The 20,317-nt window shown below is 40.0% G+C and overlaps 1 protein-coding gene across 1 annotated transcript in view; it reads right to left on the reverse strand.

Annotated features, from left to right (window-relative positions):
* Positions 1–664: 664 nt before the first annotated feature.
* Positions 665–20,317, reverse strand: part of ubr1 (ubiquitin protein ligase E3 component n-recognin 1) — a 124,674-nt gene continuing 105,021 nt past the window's right edge. The window contains exons 41-47 of the mRNA XM_042091275.1: positions 11,059–11,195; positions 10,448–10,556; positions 10,270–10,326; positions 10,095–10,172; positions 6,624–6,794; positions 6,426–6,527; positions 665–1,510 (exon numbers count right to left, since the gene is read on the reverse strand). Coding sequence (XP_041947209.1) covers positions 1,369–1,510; positions 6,426–6,527; positions 6,624–6,794; positions 10,095–10,172; positions 10,270–10,326; positions 10,448–10,556; positions 11,059–11,195 — 796 coding nt within the window. The 3' untranslated portion in view covers positions 665–1,368. The remainder of the gene's footprint in view (positions 1,511–6,425; positions 6,528–6,623; positions 6,795–10,094; positions 10,173–10,269; positions 10,327–10,447; positions 10,557–11,058; positions 11,196–20,317) is intronic.

Genomic DNA, 20,317 nt, shown 5'->3' on the forward strand with positions numbered 1-20,317 from the left:
CACTCACAAAATAAAACAATATAATAGTTAAAAATGAACAGTAAACAGTTTTAAAAAGTTGATAAGACTACATTAAGTAAAAAAGCAATAACATGATGTCAATGCAATATCAATAATGAAAATTAACAATACCATAAATATACAAACCATAACTCATAAAAAACACTTAATTAATTAAGTGTTAGCTGAACAGATACATCAGTGGTCAACACAACAGACGCTCCTCAGAAGACTGTAGTGGGTGGTTGGGATGTAGAGCTGGATCATAAAATTGAGTAAGTGTTCTATAGGCCAAGGTGAGGGATTTAAATTTAATTCTGGCCACTGTAGGAAGCCAATGAAGACTAACTAGGAGAGCAGTTACATGTGTCCTCTTTGGCTGATTAAAGACCAGGCATGCTGCAGCATTCTGAATCAACTGTAACAATCTCACTACACAAGCAGGCAGAACATCTAACAGTGAATCTCAACAGACCAGTTTGGAGATGACCATTGCCTGTACAAGACGTTGTGTGGGGTCTTGTGTCAGATAAGGTCTGATCTTCCTGATGTTGTAAAGGACAAACCAATTCATGATTCAAAGCTTCATGAGGGCCATAATCCTGGATTTTTTTTTTTTAATTTGTATTTCACACTGCGAGAGGACATATTAGGATACAGGGAATGATTTCTTGAGATAATTTTATTAGGATTGTATGGTTGTAACACATTCAGGCAATAGTAGAGAAAATGCTGTAGATAATGAATATGCACTTTTTGTACAGAGGTATGCAACATGTGTTGATGTGGTGTGTTTCTTTTAAGAAATGCACATTCTAAATCTTGTCAGTATGTTTTAACACAGTGCAATTAGCTAGTGGTAATATGCTTTTTTGACTTTACCTAGTTAACTATATTGAGATATTTGTGAGACAGGCTGACTGAAACCTCTCCTTTAGAACTTATAAGCCAGAACTTGTATTGCAGAATTTATATTTGACAGTAGTCCAATAAACAGCTGTGTCACTGCAACCACTACAGTGCTTGTATTTTTAAAAATATAAATCACTTTTTCATAGCATTTTTCCCTAAAATGCCTTCAAACAAGCATTTATGAACAGAAAAGGCGGGTAGTAGAATGCTGGCTACAATGACTGTATATTGCTATTATTTTATTGTTAAATTAACACCGAAACTAGACAAAACTACAATATATTTTGTCATTTTTTTAAGTATTATTAAGTGTGGGTTTAGCCACTATTATACATAGTCAAACATCCTTTTTCACTTAAAAAGTTGAATTGTTTATGCACTCCCTTTTCTCAAAAGGTTTTACATCATATTCACAAAATGGAGCATTGAGCCCTTCTGTCGCACTTTGGCTGATTCTTACAGTGTGTGCCACTCGAAGGCGAACATCACATTTAGCACCTCCAGACTCCGGGCAATCTCTTCTGGGATACAGTGTTGCAACCACAGATAATGTAGCTTCCTGTAGCGTTCAGGGCACAAGTGCAGAGGATTTCCACGACTGGAAAAAAAAAAACAAGTAAACTTAACCTCCAAAGCTGTATACCATTATTATCTACAAATGTCATCAGTCTTAACTTATTCATCAGCTTAGAAAACACATCATGACATGTTATACATACAAACAAAATCACAAAAACATAATGAATTCCACACATGCAATAGTTTAGGTGCCAAATATGCTAAATATGTGGTGGTCATTCTGCTTCAATGACTGATGATTTCAGTCTAAGACCTAAATAAATATTTTGTATGGGATTGTTGAGTCAACTTGCCGTTGAGAATCTACAACTTTCATTTAATGTTCTTCAAGAAACTCTCATTAATCTTAAATTAGTACTGAATGAAAATAAAACTAAGTACTGTGTATATGCTATTTACCAGAGCAAGGTGTGCAAATAACCAATGTAAATGGAACATTGAATATAAATATTATGACATCTGGCTGGATGAGAAACTTACATTTAAATCACCAAATAGCCAACCTTGTAAAGAAACTGAGACAAAATGGGTTTCTTCTACAGAAACAAAACCAGCCATCCCTATGTGTAGTAGGAAACAAATTGTTGAAGCACTTTTTATGTCAGTTTTTATGTATAGCGACTACTAAGTGATCTATAGAAATACTGCTGCTTCTTCACTCAAGGCCCTGGACAGTCTATCACTCTGGTGATAGCTATAGTACTCCACTTTTAGCCTTTTTCCAAAACGGTTGGAACGTGGCACTTTGGTTCGGAGCTTGAACCAGAAAAATAGTTGTTTTTTCCTACGAACTGGAGCGGGCGTGTCACTTTACCGTTCAAAGGGGAGAAGGCTTAAACCAGAGTCCTGCCACGGATCGGGTACCCGCATAAAAGTTGCTCAAACGGATGGATTGTGACATTTCTAAAATTCACGTGCGGGGCTGCGGGCGGATAAGGAACTGAAAAATATGTTCAATATTTGTATGTCTAAATTACCATTACCACATCACAAATATGTGTTTTAGTCAACGATAGCCTACGACCTTTGACCATCACGTCACTACTGCGACGACTTCTTTCTTCGATGCATTTGGTAGTTGTAGCATTGAAGAGAGAGAGAGAGGAGTAGTTCGCACACTGAAAGAAATGACTTAAACAAAGTCTTCAGAAAGGTAGTAGTTGTAGCGTTGCCAGCATATGCATAGGCCAATAGCTATTGTTTGTGATGCTCAGGTTGTATTTTTTCTTGTAGCCTACAGTAATATTAATAGGTCTATTTGCGTAATGTTCTGATGCAGCAAGCTCTGGGCTATGGTTTGTTATTGTAAGATTTAGCCCTAACATAAAATGTTAAAGAAAAATGCACAAGTTATCAGGTGCCATAGCCTATTTAAAAGGTGCCGATATAGGCTACTTGCATCGCGCAAAAGAAAGCGCACTTTAGGCTATATTGTTTATTAGCTTCAGATTTAGATTAAATATGAAAGTTGACAGGGGCGCATTAAATATTTGTATTAGGTTTGTCATATTACGCGAAAGAAAGCACTCGTTAGGCTGTTTCATAGAGAGCCTACAGTATATTGTGATATTGAGAGGTGCGAGATAAAGATAAAGCACTTTAATTGGAATGATTTTAGCTTGTGTGCGGGCACGGGTCGGGTAACGGGCCAAATATTAACGGGTCCGGGCGGGCCCAGATTTAATTTTGATATAATCACGGGTGACGGGTCAGATCTGGTGCTGAACTGCGGCAGCGGGTCTCCAAAAACGGAACCATGCAGGACTCTGGCTTAAACCATGCATTTTCCCTCCTTATCAACTGTTGCCATGAGAAAAAAAACTAGTCAACTAGCATTAGTCTGCAGGCATTAACTAATATTTACTAATATTAATTTCTGCCATTTTTATGGGACAACCGTCATGTGATTCTCCCGTTCATGCATCTCATTAACTTTTGTTTTGCATGCAACACTCATTGTTGATGACGCACCCTTGGTTTCGGTTCAAAACTGGTGGAAATGCGGGCTGGTTCACTAGATAGCACCAAGGTTCAAAGAATTCTGAACAGAACCGGTTCAAAAACTGGTTCACTGGGGGTGGAAAAATGCCTATTGTGTCCTCTACAATAAAAATGGGTTGGTCATCTTTAGCAATAGGAGAAATAAATATTGGTATTTATTTATCTACAAAGGTGTTGTTGGGAAGTTACCATGTTATGTTTCATATATGCTTGTTTGGAATTCTGGTCCCTATCAGACCAGATCAAAGGACTGTCTGATGCTCAAGGTACCTGCAATACATTCTGAGCTACATGAACATTGGTTCCTGCGATCCCGACATCTTTATCAGCGTAATTCTAGAGATGGCCATATCACTGAGACCTACAAACTGCGTCACACCGACCAGAGGGAACTTCAGACAGACCAGAAAATGTAAACAAAGATGCTCTTGCGGAGTTTTTCAAGTTTGAGCCAGGCTAAAGCTAAATCCACATCGACTCGAGCTTCCAAGCCTTTTCCTCACCAATGAGGCCTATAGCTCATCCAGGACTAACCTGAAAAGGGGCATCAAAAAGGCCAAGCACAACCACAAGCTAAAGATTGAGGATCCCTTCAAGAACAACTCTTGTACCTTGACAATAGCAACACCTATGTCAGAATCCTGTTCATTGACTTTAGCTCTACATTCAACACCTCATCCCCTCCAAACAGATCATCAAAATCAGTTAACTGGGCATCAATACTTCCCTCTGTAACTGGATTCTGTACTTCCTAACCAACAAAACAGTCTGTTACGTTAAGTATAAGTATAGTATAAGTATATATACTCTTTTGATCCCGTGAGGGAAATTTGGTCTCTGCATTTATCCCAATCCCTGAATTAGTAAAACACACTCAGCACACAGTGAACACACAGTGAGGTGAAGCACACACTAATCCCGACGCAGCGAGCTGCCTGCTACAGCGATGCTCAGGGAGCAGTGAGGGGTTAAGTGGTTTGTTCAAGGGCACTTTAGCCGTGGATGTGGGCATGGGAGAGCAGTGCTCAACCAGTTCCCCCGCCCACATTTTTCCTACTGGTCGGCATACCACTGGGCTGTGTGCTGAGCCCTCTCCTTTACCTATGACTGCAGACCTGTACATGATTCTAACACCATTGTCAAGTTTGCACTACGGTGATTGGTCTCATCAGCAACAACAATGGGAGCCTACAGGGAGGTGGCCCAGCACCTAACATCGTGGTGCACCGACAACAACCTGGCTCTCAACACCAAAAAGACCAGAGAGCTTGTTGAGGACTTCAGGAAGTCAAAAGCTAGCACACAGCCCCATCCTCATCAACGGGACTGAGGTGGAGTGTGTCCCCAGCTTCAAGTTTCTGGTTGTCCACATCTCTGAGGAACCCTCATGGACCTGCAACACCTATACCCTGATCAAGAAGGCTCACCAGTATCTCTTCTTCCTGAGGAGACTAAAGAAGGTCCACCTGTCTCAGATCCTGGTGAACTTCTACCGCTGTACCATCGAGGGCATCCTTACCACACTGCAAAAACTGCTTATCTAACAAAATCTAACCAAGTGTTATTAATCTTATATCAAGATAAAAAAAAACTAGTTGGTATTGTTTTCAGTATAAAGACTTACCTAGCGGTTTCTTGTGAAATCATTTGACTTAATTAAAAAACATTTTTTTTACTTATTTTAAGACATCTTATCTTGCAAACAAGCAAATTTGTCTGCCAGTGCGTTAAGCAAATTTGTCCTAAAAACAAGAAAATTTGTCTGCCAGTGCGTTGAGCAAATTTGTCTTGATAAGACTCCTTAAAATAAGTTAGTCTTCTTAAATTAAGTCAAAATGATCTTTTGAGAGGGCGCTAGGTAAGTCTTTTCATACTAAAAACAATACCAAATAGATTTTTTAATCTTAATATAAGATCAATAACACTTGGTTAGAATTAATTTTTTGCAGTGCAACTATGTCACTGTATGGCATGGCAAGTGCTCAGTGAATGCTTCTGATACGTTTTCAGCCATGGCATATGCACAATTCCGGGTTGAAAACGTATCAGAATCTCAGAAATAATCACATTATACATAAACATAAAGTGGTATACCACAGTCATTTCTTGCTTACCAACCGCGGTAAGAAAACATCCATACCGTCCCAGCCCTAATTATTATTATTATTAATAATAATAATTATTATTATTACCCTTCCCCCTCTACAAGTTTATGTATCTTAATGTTTATTTTATTTTGTTGTATTGTCTACTATTTGACTACCCTCAATGAACCTCTGAGAATAAATAAAGGTTGAATGAATTAAAAAAAATAGCTCTGTGTATTTCCTGAAATTAACAGAACTTCCCTGCTCTCTCCTCCTCAAGAAATATTGAAGCCAGTGATTTCCTTGATTTCCATCCTGAAGCCCTGAAGGTTACATGAAGCAGCGCATACACTGCAAAAACTGCTTATCTAACAAAATCTAACCAAGTGTTATTAATCTTATATCAAGATAAAAAAAATCTAGTTGGTATTGTTTTCAGTATGAAGAGACTTACCTAGCGCTTTCTTGTGAAATCATTTGACTTAATTAAAAAAAAAAATTGACTTATTTTAAGACATCTCATCTTGAAAACAAGCAAATTTGTCTGCCAGTGCGTTAAGCAAATTTGTCCTAAAAACAAGCAAATTTGTCTGCCAGTGCATTGAGCAAATTTGTCTTGATAAGACTCCTTAAAATAAGTTAAAGTCTTCTTAAATTAAGTCAAAATGATCTTTTGAGAGGGCGCTAGGTAAGTCTTTTCATACTAAAAACAATACCAAATAGATGTTTTAATCTTAATATAAGATCAATAACACTTGGTTAGAATTAATTTTTTACAGTGTAACAGTGTGCTACAGGAAATATTACGTTAGTGGGTGTAACAATAACTCAAAGATACGGTCTTACCCAAGCTGGGGATCTGTCTCTCCATAATCATCAAGATATGGGGCTGGATATGTGCTTCCGCGTGTTTTACTGGCCATAAGAACAATCTCACATTCTCTCACTCTGTTGAAAGGAATTAAAAAAAAAAAAGACAGGAAAGATCAGCACCATCATCAGTCTTTGCTTAGAGGTCACATGAACTACACTGACCCTACTCACCTAAGGAATAATCCCACTCCGGCCCCACAGATAGCAGCATGAGCTGTGCAGGCACCCACATATTCCCCATCCAGCTGCTTCTGACAGCAGGTGCTCTGAGAGCACAGCATATCGCCACAGAAAAGACACAGGGTAGGATGCTTTCGGTCATCATCTGATGACACAGGGCACCTCAGGGGCAAAGGAATACAGAAATAAATACAGGGAACAAAACTTTATGCTTTGCACTTTCCATAAATATTGATTTGAAAAAAACAAAAAAAACAATGGCTTGTGGTGGAAGGCAGCACGAGACACAAGTCAGGAAGAGAACGGCATTGGCTATTAAGGTTAAATGGACTCCAATATTACCAAGTGGTTTATCAGCTAGTGGCAGAGTAAATACATGGCACACAATCACACTGGCACAAATCAAAACTGTTGCCATAAAAGTCGACTGGCTAAATTGGGCTTAAATCTGCATGATAACCATGCTGTGCTAATTTGTTAAAAACTGTTGCATTCAAGTTAATTCTACAAACCTAACACCACAAATAGAATTAAATTCTGTGGGAAACACTTCTTTCCGCCACTTATCAACGTACAGGACAAACTCCCGTTACTACTTCTAAATGGATGGATGCTATGGCCAAAGGCCAGTTGTTAGTTCCCTTTCTCTTGTTGTCAAGTGAGCATATCCCAGGATTCTGATGAACTATGTAAAATCGCTATTTTTTTCATAAATCTGTTTATTGATGGAAATTCCACAGGAAATAAAAAGAATAAAATGTGTATCATTAAAAAATTAAAATTTTCATTTTCTTTTCCAGCCTTTTTCTTTAAACATCCATTACAAACATCATTCATCAAAATGCCTAGACCTTACATTAGGCATTACAACATTACAAATAATAAAATAAAATATACAAATATAAACATATTGGGGAGGGGGGATATCATATGTGAAATGCCATAATAATAGTACCACACATTCTCAAAAAAAGAAAAAGGTATGCAAATTAGGTCAGTCCAAAAGGTATGCAAATTAGGTCAGTCCAAGAAATGCTCAGATTTCACAATCCCAGTTACAACCCTATAATTAGGCTGGGGGATAAAACAGTCTGTTTTGGCAGATTTACCAATCACACGGTGTATGATATAGGCAGGCCAGAGGCAAGCTAAACAGATGACGACAGCGCTGCAACGTTGGAAGTTCGGAATCAGTCAGTAAACATTGGTCATCGTGTTATCCAATAGCGTTCAAGTCCGGAATCAGTCAGAGTTAACATTGGTTTAGTGTTATCCAATTGCGTGCAGTGAGATTTTCAAATGCATGCTTGGTGCCGCCCCTCGAGTTGGGCCATTACATTATTCTTGGCCAGAGCCTTAATCTTTCTAGATTACCAGGGTCTGGATTTTCCAGGCTAGGGCCCGATGGTAATTGTAAAGCAATTTACAAAAGATTCACTCCTGGTGCAGGACGCTACGAGTCAAGTGTCATCAAGTGTATGCAACTGATTGGGGGCCAAGCAGCGAAGCTGCGAAGGCACCCATTGTGTTTCTACGTTTTCTTCCCTATTATTATTATTATTCCGCCATGGAAGTCTATTGCAGCCCATAGAACCGTCTGGTGAAAAGTTTTGAAATTTGGCACACTGATTAGGGACAGTCCCATGATTAATGTCACCAAGTTTCATGATGGCACCTAGAGCACTCTAGCGCCACCAACAGGCCAAAGTTGGACGTGCGTTCACGCACGTAACTTTTGACCCGTATGGCCGATTGTCAGAAATGTGGTATCGTTGGAATCCTTGGACCAAGCCGAGTTCAACGCACCCTATGACGTCAATTTCCGCCATATTGGATTTTAGTGAAAGTGAAACTAAAACTTCACAGGTCACAAATTTTGTCCGATCAACACCAAACTTGACACACTTGATCTTCACATCAATCCTCACAAAAGTTATCCTTTTTCGTCTTCGGAACTCAAACCGTTCGCCCCTAACAGCCAATCGAAATATGCGGTGAAGCCACCAAACAGGAAGTGAGTTCATATCTCAGCAACCCATTCATCTATCATAACCAATCTTAGTACATGGACTCAGGACCCAATCAGGGGGACGCTCAAGAAATCTGGTGACCTTTGACCTCTAGGGGGCGCTGTAATTAAGAAACATGCCTTTTGGCCTGTAGCTGCAGTTGTGCTTAGAATTAAAATGCACTAGTGGTGTCTGGTAATACTGTTGGAGGTCCTTAGGCCGACCCAAGTCAACTTGTGATGTCATCGTAATTGATTCGGCCGCCATATTGGATTTAATCAAAAACACGTACAAGTTTTCGCAGGTCACAAATTTCAGCGGATTCTCACCAAAATTGGCAGAGACCATCTTCAGACCATGCCTTATCAGTGCATTGCTTTTTGGAAAAATTGACAGTAGCATTCGGCTGTAACATCCAATCGAAACTTGCGGCGAAGCCGCCAAACAGGAAGTGAGGTCATATCTCAGCAACCCTTGCATGTATCAAAGCCAAACTTGGTGCATGGACTCAGGACCCAATCAGGGGGACGCTCAAGAAATCTGGTGACCTTTGACCTCTAGGGGGCGCTGTAATAAAGAAACATGATTTTTGGCCTGTAGCTGCTGTTGTGCTTAGAATTAAAATGCAATAGTGGTGTCTGGTAATACTGTTGGAGGGCCTTAGGCCGACCCAAGCCAACTTGTGATGTCATCGTAATTGATTCGGCCTCCAAGTTAGATTTAATCAAAAACATCAAAAAGTTTTCACAGGTCGCAAATTTCATCTGATCTTCACCAACATTGGCACAGACCATCTTCAGACCATAACCTATGAATATCTTGCTCTCTTGAACAATTGACAAAAGCATTCGCCCGTAACCGCCAATCGAAACAGGAAGTGAGCTCATATCTCAGCAACCCTGCCATGTATCATAACCAAACTTACTACATATATTCATGACCCCATTAGGAGGACGCTCAAAAACTGTGGTGACCTTTGACCTGTAGGGGGTGCTGCAATTAGCAATATTGCATTTTCATCTGTAGTTGCTGATGTGTTTTATCAATCTTTTATTTTTTGATGTGAAACTGATGACATGTTCCATCCAGTTCATTCTAATGCGTGCGTGGAATGGCGGTGCGGGACGGGGTGAAACGGGCAGGGCTGATTAGGTGGGGGGGCTGGCTGGCGGAGGCGGCGACAATACTCAGCCCTGTTTCAGCCCTACAAAGTCAGTTATGTTTTGATGCGACACTTGTTGAAAGTGTTGATCGCGGGTGTCTGCTGAGTTCTATCTTGTCGCCGTGGCTACTCCGGCCTATTCTGCTTGGCCCCCTCATTGCTGCTTGCAGCTATATTTACAACTTGTGAATGTCAGATGGAGCACTGTGAAAGGTGGCTGGACTATTAAGTTCTGCTAAATCATAAATTAAACAACTGTAGGTCAACACCAGCAGATGTATATATACTTACTTAAAGTGGCTGGCCTGGTTGAGCAGTACACTGTAATCCTCTGGAAGATTGATTAGTCGATTGCGTTTCCTTGGATACCTGGTACCATGACCATTTGTCAAGTTGTTATTAAGGTTGCATTATTTTTGGAACACTGATCATTCTTCAGTCTATCACAGGAAAGGGGAAAACTTACCTGATGGCTAGCAATTGACCATTTAATGCTTTGAAAATGGCAGGGTTCCCACACCATCTAAGACAAAAATAAAAATAAACCAAATTCAGGATGGCATGCTTCATAAACATCATATGTATGTGGTTTAAAATAACAATCTGGGGTAAATGTTGTGTATGGATATATCTGTTTTGTGTACCTCTGTATCAGGGGGTCAACCATGTCTGAGTGGTTGTGAAACAGTTGGAACAAGTTAGAGGGAAGAGCAAGGTAACAGCACAGTGCCTCTGCTTGGACCTCTGAAGTAACTACAAACAGCAACAAACAACATTACTTACAACATTCAGTAGTAAGGTAGCCACAACCACATTTACTGTATGCTACATATTTCATGTTTAAGTAGCATAGTCATCAATAAGCAACATAATTAGAACATACGTTGAGTACTTTTGACATGCATATTACAGTCTGTAGGTGCTCCTTTTTAAGTCAAGTCAATGTATTTTTATAGCACATGTAAAAGCAACAGCATTGCACCAAAGTGCTTCACATAAACAAAAGAACAAAACAAAAAACAAACAAACAAAAAAAAAAAAAACATTAGCGCTAGAGATAAGGGCAGTGAAACTTGTGACCGTGATATACAGTAACACTGCTCGTGTTGGTTATTACTGGCATTTTAAGGCCATAAGGGGATTTTTCTTCATGAAAGTGTGTACTTTTGACAAACAGAGTTTTAGGGGTGCAATAAACTGCTGGGGTCAGACTGAGCTCTCACATTCCATTACTAGTCACACTTCTGAGCATTACCTGCTTTATCCAAAAGATCCTCAGGGGGGGGCACTCCTGTCAGACAGTTGAAGAACAGTGCAGCACAACGCAGAAAGGGAAGGACCCCTTTTCTCACAGAGTCCGCCACAGAATAGCCCGAAATATCAGTTCTTAAACTAAGAAGGAATAACATGAGATTACATGGCAAGAAAATCAAATATCATACAGAATGGGGCTTAAATGCATTTGCAATGGAACTTTCACACAATCACACACATGTTAAAATCTAGGCTTAAAAAGTTTTTATTGATCTCTACAACACACATCTAGTATGATTAACAATAGAGTGTGGTAGCCACTTAGAAGCTTGTTTTTAGTGTTAGCATTTAGTCACTTCCTGGTTTGTAAGAAAAATCTCTATGGGAAAATGAATTGAGTTTTTGCAAATACGGTTCAAATAAGGTCTAAGTGATACCACTTATACTATACTTTTGTACAACCAAGATTTAAACAACTTGTTCAGAATTGTCGTTTTATTTGCAAAAATCAATAAAATGTGTTAAACGGAAAATAAGCTCCAAGTGAAACAACGGCCATTGAAAATCTAGATGAGAGTTAAAATGTATTTACTATTCAATATTTTGTCACAAACTGTTGTCTTGTCGCCTGACTAAGTGGATCCTCTGATCTTGTGGTAGATCCTCTGATCCTGTGATGTTCGTTATATAGGTAGCCTGAACAATTTAATGTGCTCCACGGGAGCTAACCGAAACGATCACGGAATCATCATCAATGACTGATGGCATTTCATGTTTACACTAGGGTGGTCCTTATTTTTAAAGTCTCCAATTGTCATGCTCTCAACCCTTCAAATTGTTCCTTTATATAAGAAAATACAGCATGCCGATTTTTATGGCAGTAACATAATAATTACTGGTAGCTCAATAGCTTTAAACTTTCAGATGATTTTCTGTTTGATGATTTTCATAAAAACAGATAATTTGAATTATTGTAAAAAGATATTGTACAGATAGCCTACAATATAGCCTAATAGCCTAATAATTGGTATTGTAACTGGCTAGTAAAATTCCAAAACAATCTCCATAAAAAGCATCTAATGCACCATATATTCCTAAATATGTATTTTAGATACATATTTTACATACATATCTCAGTTTACTTATTGTAGAAACTAAATCCAAATGAATCCATCCATGACCCGCTTTAGCAGATTTACCTTTTCTGGTGGAATCAATACATATTTCTATTAATGATCACCTTGGTTATTGTTTGGGTTTAGAGCACATTTTTTGGTCTTCATTAAAACATTCAAACAATTGTATCCACGGAACCCCAAATATGTGCTACAAAACTGTATGAGGAAAAGGCATCTTCACCATTACTTGCTCAGCTTTGCTTGCAGTTGTGTTGTGTACAGTACCAAGAGCAAAATCATGGCAAAAACAAGAAGTGAAGTTTATTTGATTGGTTCCACCATACCAGAATTAGTTGGATCAAATCTGCCATCTATTAGAATGGAAGATAACTGACGGATCTATCCAGACTTCAAAAAGTCAACACTGGCTGCTGAGCATCAGAAATGAGGGATTGTTGAAAACTATTTGCTTTTTTTGAGATTGTGGTCATTGTTGTCATGTCAGTGTTGCTCTGATTTCAATAAAATGTAGTTCATTTGCAGCAACTTTTAATATTACTTGCATATCACAATAACGCAGCACAGCTTAACATAGGCAATCTTCCACATAATTGAGCTACCTCTAAATATCATTTTTTTGTCAAAATTTTGCCTATTTCTAAGTTAAAAGGAACAGTTTAAGAGGTTAAGACACTAACATTTTGCAAAAAAAATAAATAAATGGACTTGATAAGGACCACCCTAGTTTACACCCATATCAGCATTGAGTTTTGTAAAATAGACAGTAATAAATGTGAAGGTAGATATTCACCTGGTATTGAATAAGGCCTTGATGACATTAAAATGCTAAATGAAATGCTTATGATGGCGGCGTAGTTATTTGCTATTGTAGGCGGGCATGTTTATCCATTTAATGGAAGCAGATGAACTATCAAGCTACTGTATAACATGTAGGCTATCTGTAGGCTACTTGGACAGGAGTAACATAAAGGTTCGAATTCATTTTAAGAGTGCAGTTGATTCAGACATAAATTAAAAATACTAAATACACTATATAAACTAAATAAAATATCAACATAGTGTGCTTAAGGATGATCAAGCATGACAGGGCAGGGACTGAGCCTGTAATTCAGTGTTCATTGTAAGGTGCTTTATGAGAGTGAGTGTCACAGTGATGGTGCAAATAAGTAAGTCCAACAGTCGGGGTGGGGGGTGCAGCTGAGGATGATCGCTTCCTTGTTGTCCCTGTCAAGGGTGCCATGGTCGTGGACCCCTCAACAGACACAAGCAAGATGCAATATACAGTTCAAAGGGTGGGGATAGTGCGATATCAGTATAGACTGCAGTGTTTCCCCTACAATGTATTTAACAGCGGCGCAGCGCCGCCGCTGGATTTTCAGCGCCGCTGCAACATAATATCACGAGATTCACTTAACACACTGTAAAAGCACAATGGCCAACGTCATCTCGAAATTGTTTTCTGAAAGTCTTGAGTAAGTTAAGTGCATCAAATCCGCACTTAGCCTCTCATTATTCAGGACATATATGCGGCATGATGTGTCAGGTGATTACAAGCCCAAAGACAAGTCTGCAGCCCATATGGCTAGCCTACGTTCTGAACACGGTTACATTGTTTAGCTATCCGACTGATGGGGTCTTGCTCCGCCACAGTGTAGCCTATGGTGTCATCGTTCACTTGTAGGTTACACAATAAATAGCCTACTTATAGGCCTGGTGACAATAAAAAATGATATTAGTTATATTTCATCACGAAGCTGTTTGTATGCCGTGAATTCGCTTGTAGCCTATGCCATATGTTAAGCTTGAGCAATTCCTCTGATCCAAAGCCTGCTTTGACACATTGACACTAATGTGAAACATGCATCCTCCTCTCCTAGAACTCTGAGAACTCTTGAGAACTCTTGCTCCGGCTGACAATTTTATCCAGAGAGCTGATTTCCCAAAGATGAGCCTCCATCAACATTCAACGACAAATTATTAAAACGTAAGTAATGCAATAGAGTAGACCAATGTGCTACAAGGTGTATGGTCTTAACGTTAATTGTAGCCTAGACTTGTAACGTTAGCGTAGGGCTATATGTAATGTTTGCATGGGAAAGCTAGGCGAACACAGTCTAGGCCTGTTTAAATTGTCTGATAGTTAAAGGAAATATGAGCATATGTTGCCATATACGTATAGCCTAAATTCTGTCCACTTAGCTATAATAGGCTATCATCACAAACAGACCTTTTCTACGTTTACGGCATTAGACATATAGGAGCCTATATTCTCTTATCAGAAAGACATGTTCTCATAACTTCAGCGTTCTCTTGACGGTGAGACGAACGGTCGCACTTCAATCAAGTAGCCTAGGTCTTTTTCGAGTTAATTGTGAGTGAGTTGTATGGTAACTGTGGGAGTGATGTAGAAGAAAAGTGAGTATTTACTTTTTTATACGTGGGTTTGTTGTTTTGGGACTGAGAATTAGACTACAAGGAGAGCATCTGGCTACGTGCATGCGTGTCAGCATTAATGGCCCCCCCACAATTCAATTCAATTCAAAGCCCAGAAAAATTAAGTGCTCGCAGATTGGGTGTGGCCTTTGCCATTAAGACAAATTTAAATAAATTGTAAATAATCTTTTAATTATTAATGGTCATTAAATGGTTGTGCCATTTAATTTTTCTTCTATCATTTTTAACCAATAATGTAAAAGAAAGCTGAAAATGTCCACAAAAGAAACACGAAGGTATGATATATATATATATAAAAAAAAAAGCGCAACAACCCCCCCGCCTCAATGGAGACTGGTAGCAGAGAGGGCTTTGACCTGCGGAAATCCACCACCATCTCCTTGGTCTTTGAAGTGTTGAGTTGAAGGTGGTTGAGTTTGCACCAAGTCCTCCACCAGGCACCTGTACTCCTCCTCTTGTTCGTCCCTGATACACCTCACTTCTGCATGTGGCATGACTCGGTGTTGTAACAGAAGTCAGATGTGTACAGGGTGAACAGGACTGAAGAGAGCACAGTTCCCTGTGGAGCTCCGGTGCTGCTGATCACAGTGTCAGAGAGACAGTTATTCAGTCTCACAAACTGTGGCCACTCGGTCAGGTAATCTGTAATCCAGGATACCAGGTGAGCTTCCACACCCATCTGCAAGAACTTGTCTCTCAGTCTGAGGGGTTGGATGGTGTTAAAAGCACTTGAGAAATCAAAGAACATGATTCTCACAGCACTTTTCCCCTTGTCTAGGTGAGAATGTGTCCTGTGTAGGAGATAAGTGATGGCATCGTCCACGCCCACTTTTTCTTGATATGCAAACTGTAGTGGGTCTACAGTGGGCAGTGCTTCGACTTGGCCAGCTTCACTCGCGGTCCGCGCGTGGGATCACGCGGTATCACGCGACTTTAATTTGTATTTTTCCAGTGAGACGCTGCAACAACCCAAACAACCGGTAGATGGCTCAAGTGAGCAGGGTGTCTCGTAAAAAGAAATGGAGCCTGGAAATCCCTACACAGACTTCACTACAGACTTTAGCAGACTGGTTTAGAAATAATGTAATAGCCAGAAATATGCCTGCCCTGCCCTAATAAAGAAATATTTGGTTAACTGCGAGTGAATCCTGTTTGCAGCCGTAGAGACGCAGGACAAATTAAACATTCTGGTTTTCACCGAGTGCAACGATGATAGACAGACATCATTTGGACAAAATATAGAGTATTAACCTCCGTTGCTCAGCCAAATGCCTTCCTGTTACGTCCTGTTATCACGGAGTTACAGGCGATAAACGATTTTTGATGGTCACAAGTTTACTTCATTAGGGACTGTTCGTTATTTATTTAAGGGGCTACCGGAGGAGTTTTGGGAGCATTAGTCCAAAAAGACGTGACCCTCCCTCGCCAGCAATACATTTTTCTATGACCCTCCAAAGTGATTATGAAAAAATCACTGTCAACTTTTTCCGGGTTTATCGCCTACTGTATTTTAACGTTTTCACATATTTGGCCATAAGTCGTTTATCATAGGCTATCACGAAACCAAACTACAAAGGTGAACACTTTAACAGGGGGAATTAATTGGGCATGAATCATGCTGAACGCTATTTCGCTACCTTAGAATAATAAGGTTCTATCTGCGTTTTGAGTAGGTACAACCGGGACGATTGAAACGGGGACGAATGAAACATTCCGGTTTTCTCCGAGTGCAACGATGATAGACAGTTTGGACAAAACATGGAGCATATTAACCTCCGTTGCTCAGCCAAATGCCTTCCTGTTACGTCCTGGTATCACGGAGTTACAAGCGATAAACGATTTTTGATGGTCACAAGTTTACTTCATTAGCGGTTTATTTTTTTGGATTATTAAAGAGTGTTTTTCATTTAAAGGTTTGACTTCGTGCTTATTCAGTAGAGCATTTAGTGCTCTCCCCAATCCCAGACGTTCACATTGCATGTTTGTTTGTAATGGATGCAACCGTAAGATAGGCTATGCGTTTGACAATGAGTTGTTAACAGAACCAAGACATATAGCCCAGCAGCAATCTAGGGACTGATCATTATTTATTGAAGGGGCCACCGGAGGAATTTTGAGTGCTTCAGTTGGAAGTTGCATGACCCTCTCTTGTCTGCTAGAAATTGTTCAATGACCCTCCGACAGAATTGTTAAAAAAGACATGACCCTCCCCTGCCAATTGTCTTCCGCCCGCGCCACAGCCACACACTTTGTGATAACGTTCTTAAATCAATCTTTCCCGTGAGCTTGCATGCTACCAGTCCTTCCTTTTCAAATGTATTGCGCCTCTGTTTGCACAATTTCACAAATAATCATATGTGATTAATAGTATGACAAAAAATCCCTGTGCACGGGGACCGAAACAATGCATGCCAACTGTTTCCGTGTTTATCACGTATTTTAACTTTCCCCGCTGTCTTGCCGTTTTAATGTTTTCCCGTAGAATATCCCATATTTTAATACTCTCAAAACAGCCCTGCCATCGGGCCTGTCTCTGTGTTGCCCTGTTGCTACCCCTTGCCCTTCCAACGAAACAGATGTCTTCAAATCATTGTTTTCCTTGCTTGAAGGCGAACTTAGAGTGATGTTAACCTATTTAAGTTTAACGGCGTGATTGTCGTGAGAGCACGATTCATTGGCGCTTGCATGTTCGGCCTTATGTCTACGTGCGCACCTGAGGCTACTCAGCTGCAAGAGAAATAATTTCCCCTGTTTGTATGTTCACTGCAGGTGGGCCTACCATAACTTACCAACTCTGCACTGTAGACTGGCTATTTATATTTTTCTGTGAAATAAGCAAATGTATTTGTTCAACTTTATGAAGCAGAATTACGCTTGGAACATAATACATTTGACAAAGGACAGATGAATGTTGCTAGTGACAAAATATTAACTTTCAGTGTTTTACGATGTCTTTGTCATGGGGAAGTGTTTTTCCCCATGCATTTATTCTAGGTTACTGTCAGTGACTGCCGTGAGAGAAGCGGGTTCTGTGTTTCGTTCATGTCAGTGACTGACGCGAGAGAAGCGGGGTCTGTGTTGTGTTGTGTTGCGTTGCGTTAATTTATTTTCATTTGGCATACCGTGCCGTGCCGTCCACAGCTCTTCAGACAAAGCCGAAACAATGAGTGCAGGAAGTGCGTTTGTATGGTTATATTGCTTGACGGGGGGGGTCCCAAGCAGTTTTCAGCTTTCAGCCATAAGGCTACTTTGAGAACATTTCAATTCACCCGACACTAATATTCAAAATGTTGAAAACTATTTCGGCATAGCCTATAAAGTAGTTTAATTAAATGGAATGTTAGTTGTAAACAAACGAGCTACTTGGTGAGGCTTGGCCTCACAGATGCGCTCGTGCCTTAGATGGCAGGAAAAATCTTCACGATAGGCCTATTAACTAACCACCCGATTCACGTTGGCTGGGGGGAAAGGGGGCCATCAGACAATTGTGCCCAGTTAATCTGGCCCTTCCCCCAAAAAAATCACACCCCCAACTCCTAAAAATAATGGGAGTGTCACTCCTAACTTTAGGACTCCTAATTTTTTCACAAAAAGTAATTCACGAAGCATTTTAGACCTAAATGTAGCACCTAAGTCTGAGACAGCTTAAGTCGAGAGGACTCCTAACTCACTAAGACCTATTCATAAACAGCTTTTTTGTGGCATTTTACGTTGCGATGTTTTGAAATAGCCTATGCGCAACAGGAGCTTCTAATCGCAAGGGAACAATTTTGCATTCATAAAAGGGATGCAATAACGCCACCAACAACAACCAAAACTACTCATTGTTAACATGTAAATGAAATGTAACGTTTCATTGTGAATCAAATTCAAATGTTCTCCTCTTTGCAAACGTAGCCTAGGGATATGGTGACAGATTCATTTAATAATGTTGCAAAGGTAGGCTACTGCATCAATCCATAGGCCTATGTTTCATTAGGCTACTAAGCTATTTGTTTTGCCTTACTCTTTATTCATTTAGGCTAGGCCTTTTTATTCAGTTATTAATCATCTTCCGTCCTTCACACTACTTGTGTAGCGCACGCATTCTCCGACCTGTCACCTGTCAGTCATCATCGGAAGAGAGGTGTTTGGAATTCCCGTGTTACAATCGTCAGACAATCAAGGTGGTCACTTCAGTCAAGCTCGTGCATGAGTAATGACGTCATCCATAGCCACGAAGACTCACTCCTAGTTTAGGAGTTGTCTGAAAGGCTTTGTGAATAACTTTTAAGAGAAAACTCCAATCTAAAATCTTTAAGTGCGATTTAGGAGTAGCCTACTCCTAGTAGTAAGATAAAAGCCTTTGTGAATAGCCTACGGCCCCAGTTATTCATCATCTTCCGTCCTTGTGTAGCGCACGCATTCTGAGACCTGTCACTCATCATCGTAAGGGAGGTGTTTGGAATCATGCCCGCGTTACAATCATCAGCCAATCAAGGTGGTCACGCTTGCCCATTTACCCAAATTAATGGTCGAATATTACTGATGATCATTGTTATTTAAGAACATGCAGTGTGCGTAGGGTACCAAAACATCTTGCTCGTAAAAAAGCATCATAACGCACATTCTGGCGGGTCTGTTATTTACTGTAGGCTGCGCAAACCACATGCCTTTATTTTGGGCAAGCCTGCATTCATTCATTCATTCAACCTTTATTTATTCTCGGAGGGTCATTGAGGGAAGCCCTCATTTTCAATGAAGCCGAAATTACAGAAGCGAAGCAAAGCGCTCCACAAACAAGACAACATTCGAGGCCTTATGTTGAAGAATTTTATATAAAGCCTGCGCTGACAGTAATCCTCCTGCCCCTGATAGGCTTACCACAGCTGTGGATAGTGTGGAGTGTTCAAGTAATAACACAATCCAATGTGTGTCTCAATTGTCCCCCGCTGACCACCTCACACATTTCTCTAGATTTTGCAACGAACTTACATGACACAATGCCATAAAATATGCCAGTTTTAGGACACAGAATGTTTGTAATGATACCAGGTAGGCCAGGTATTGTCGAAGGTGCATGGTGAAGTGAAATTCTTACTTTGGAAAACAAACATTTGCCAATATCATCGCCGATCATCAGAATATTGCAACAGATTCTGTGTTCTGGACTGTAGGTAACTTGTTAAGCCAGTGGTTCTCAAACTTTTATTTCATTCCCCACTTTGATCAAGGGGCATGACTGATGATAGTGGAGATAACGTGTTATCCCGAGGCTTTTGCAAGTCAGCATCTTCGACGGTAGTCTATTAAAAATATAAGTTTTCGATGTCCCAAACGGAGAGCCATACTTTATTGTTTTTAACGATCTCTATGCTACTCACAAAAATGTAGGCATGGGGACATGATGAAGTAGGTTATCCAACTGTCGTGTGTTAAATTATTGTGATTACGAGCCAGTGGTTTTCAAACATTATGCGTGACTCGGACATCTAACTAAATGCAACAGGCTCATATCGTCCTCGCATTCGCAAAATGAGGACCAGTGTTTTGTCAAATTGCAAATAGCTATTCGTTTTAACTATTTATTTACAAAAAGCACTTCATACTATCTTAATCTTGGAATATGGGGAGGGAAGTGGCGCGTCTGCAGTCAGCCAAATATGAATGTAATTCTGCGGCATAAAG

Source organism: Alosa sapidissima, chromosome 5, assembly GCF_018492685.1.
Source record: "Alosa sapidissima isolate fAloSap1 chromosome 5, fAloSap1.pri, whole genome shotgun sequence".
Lineage (NCBI taxonomy): Eukaryota > Metazoa > Chordata > Actinopteri > Clupeiformes > Clupeidae > Alosa > Alosa sapidissima.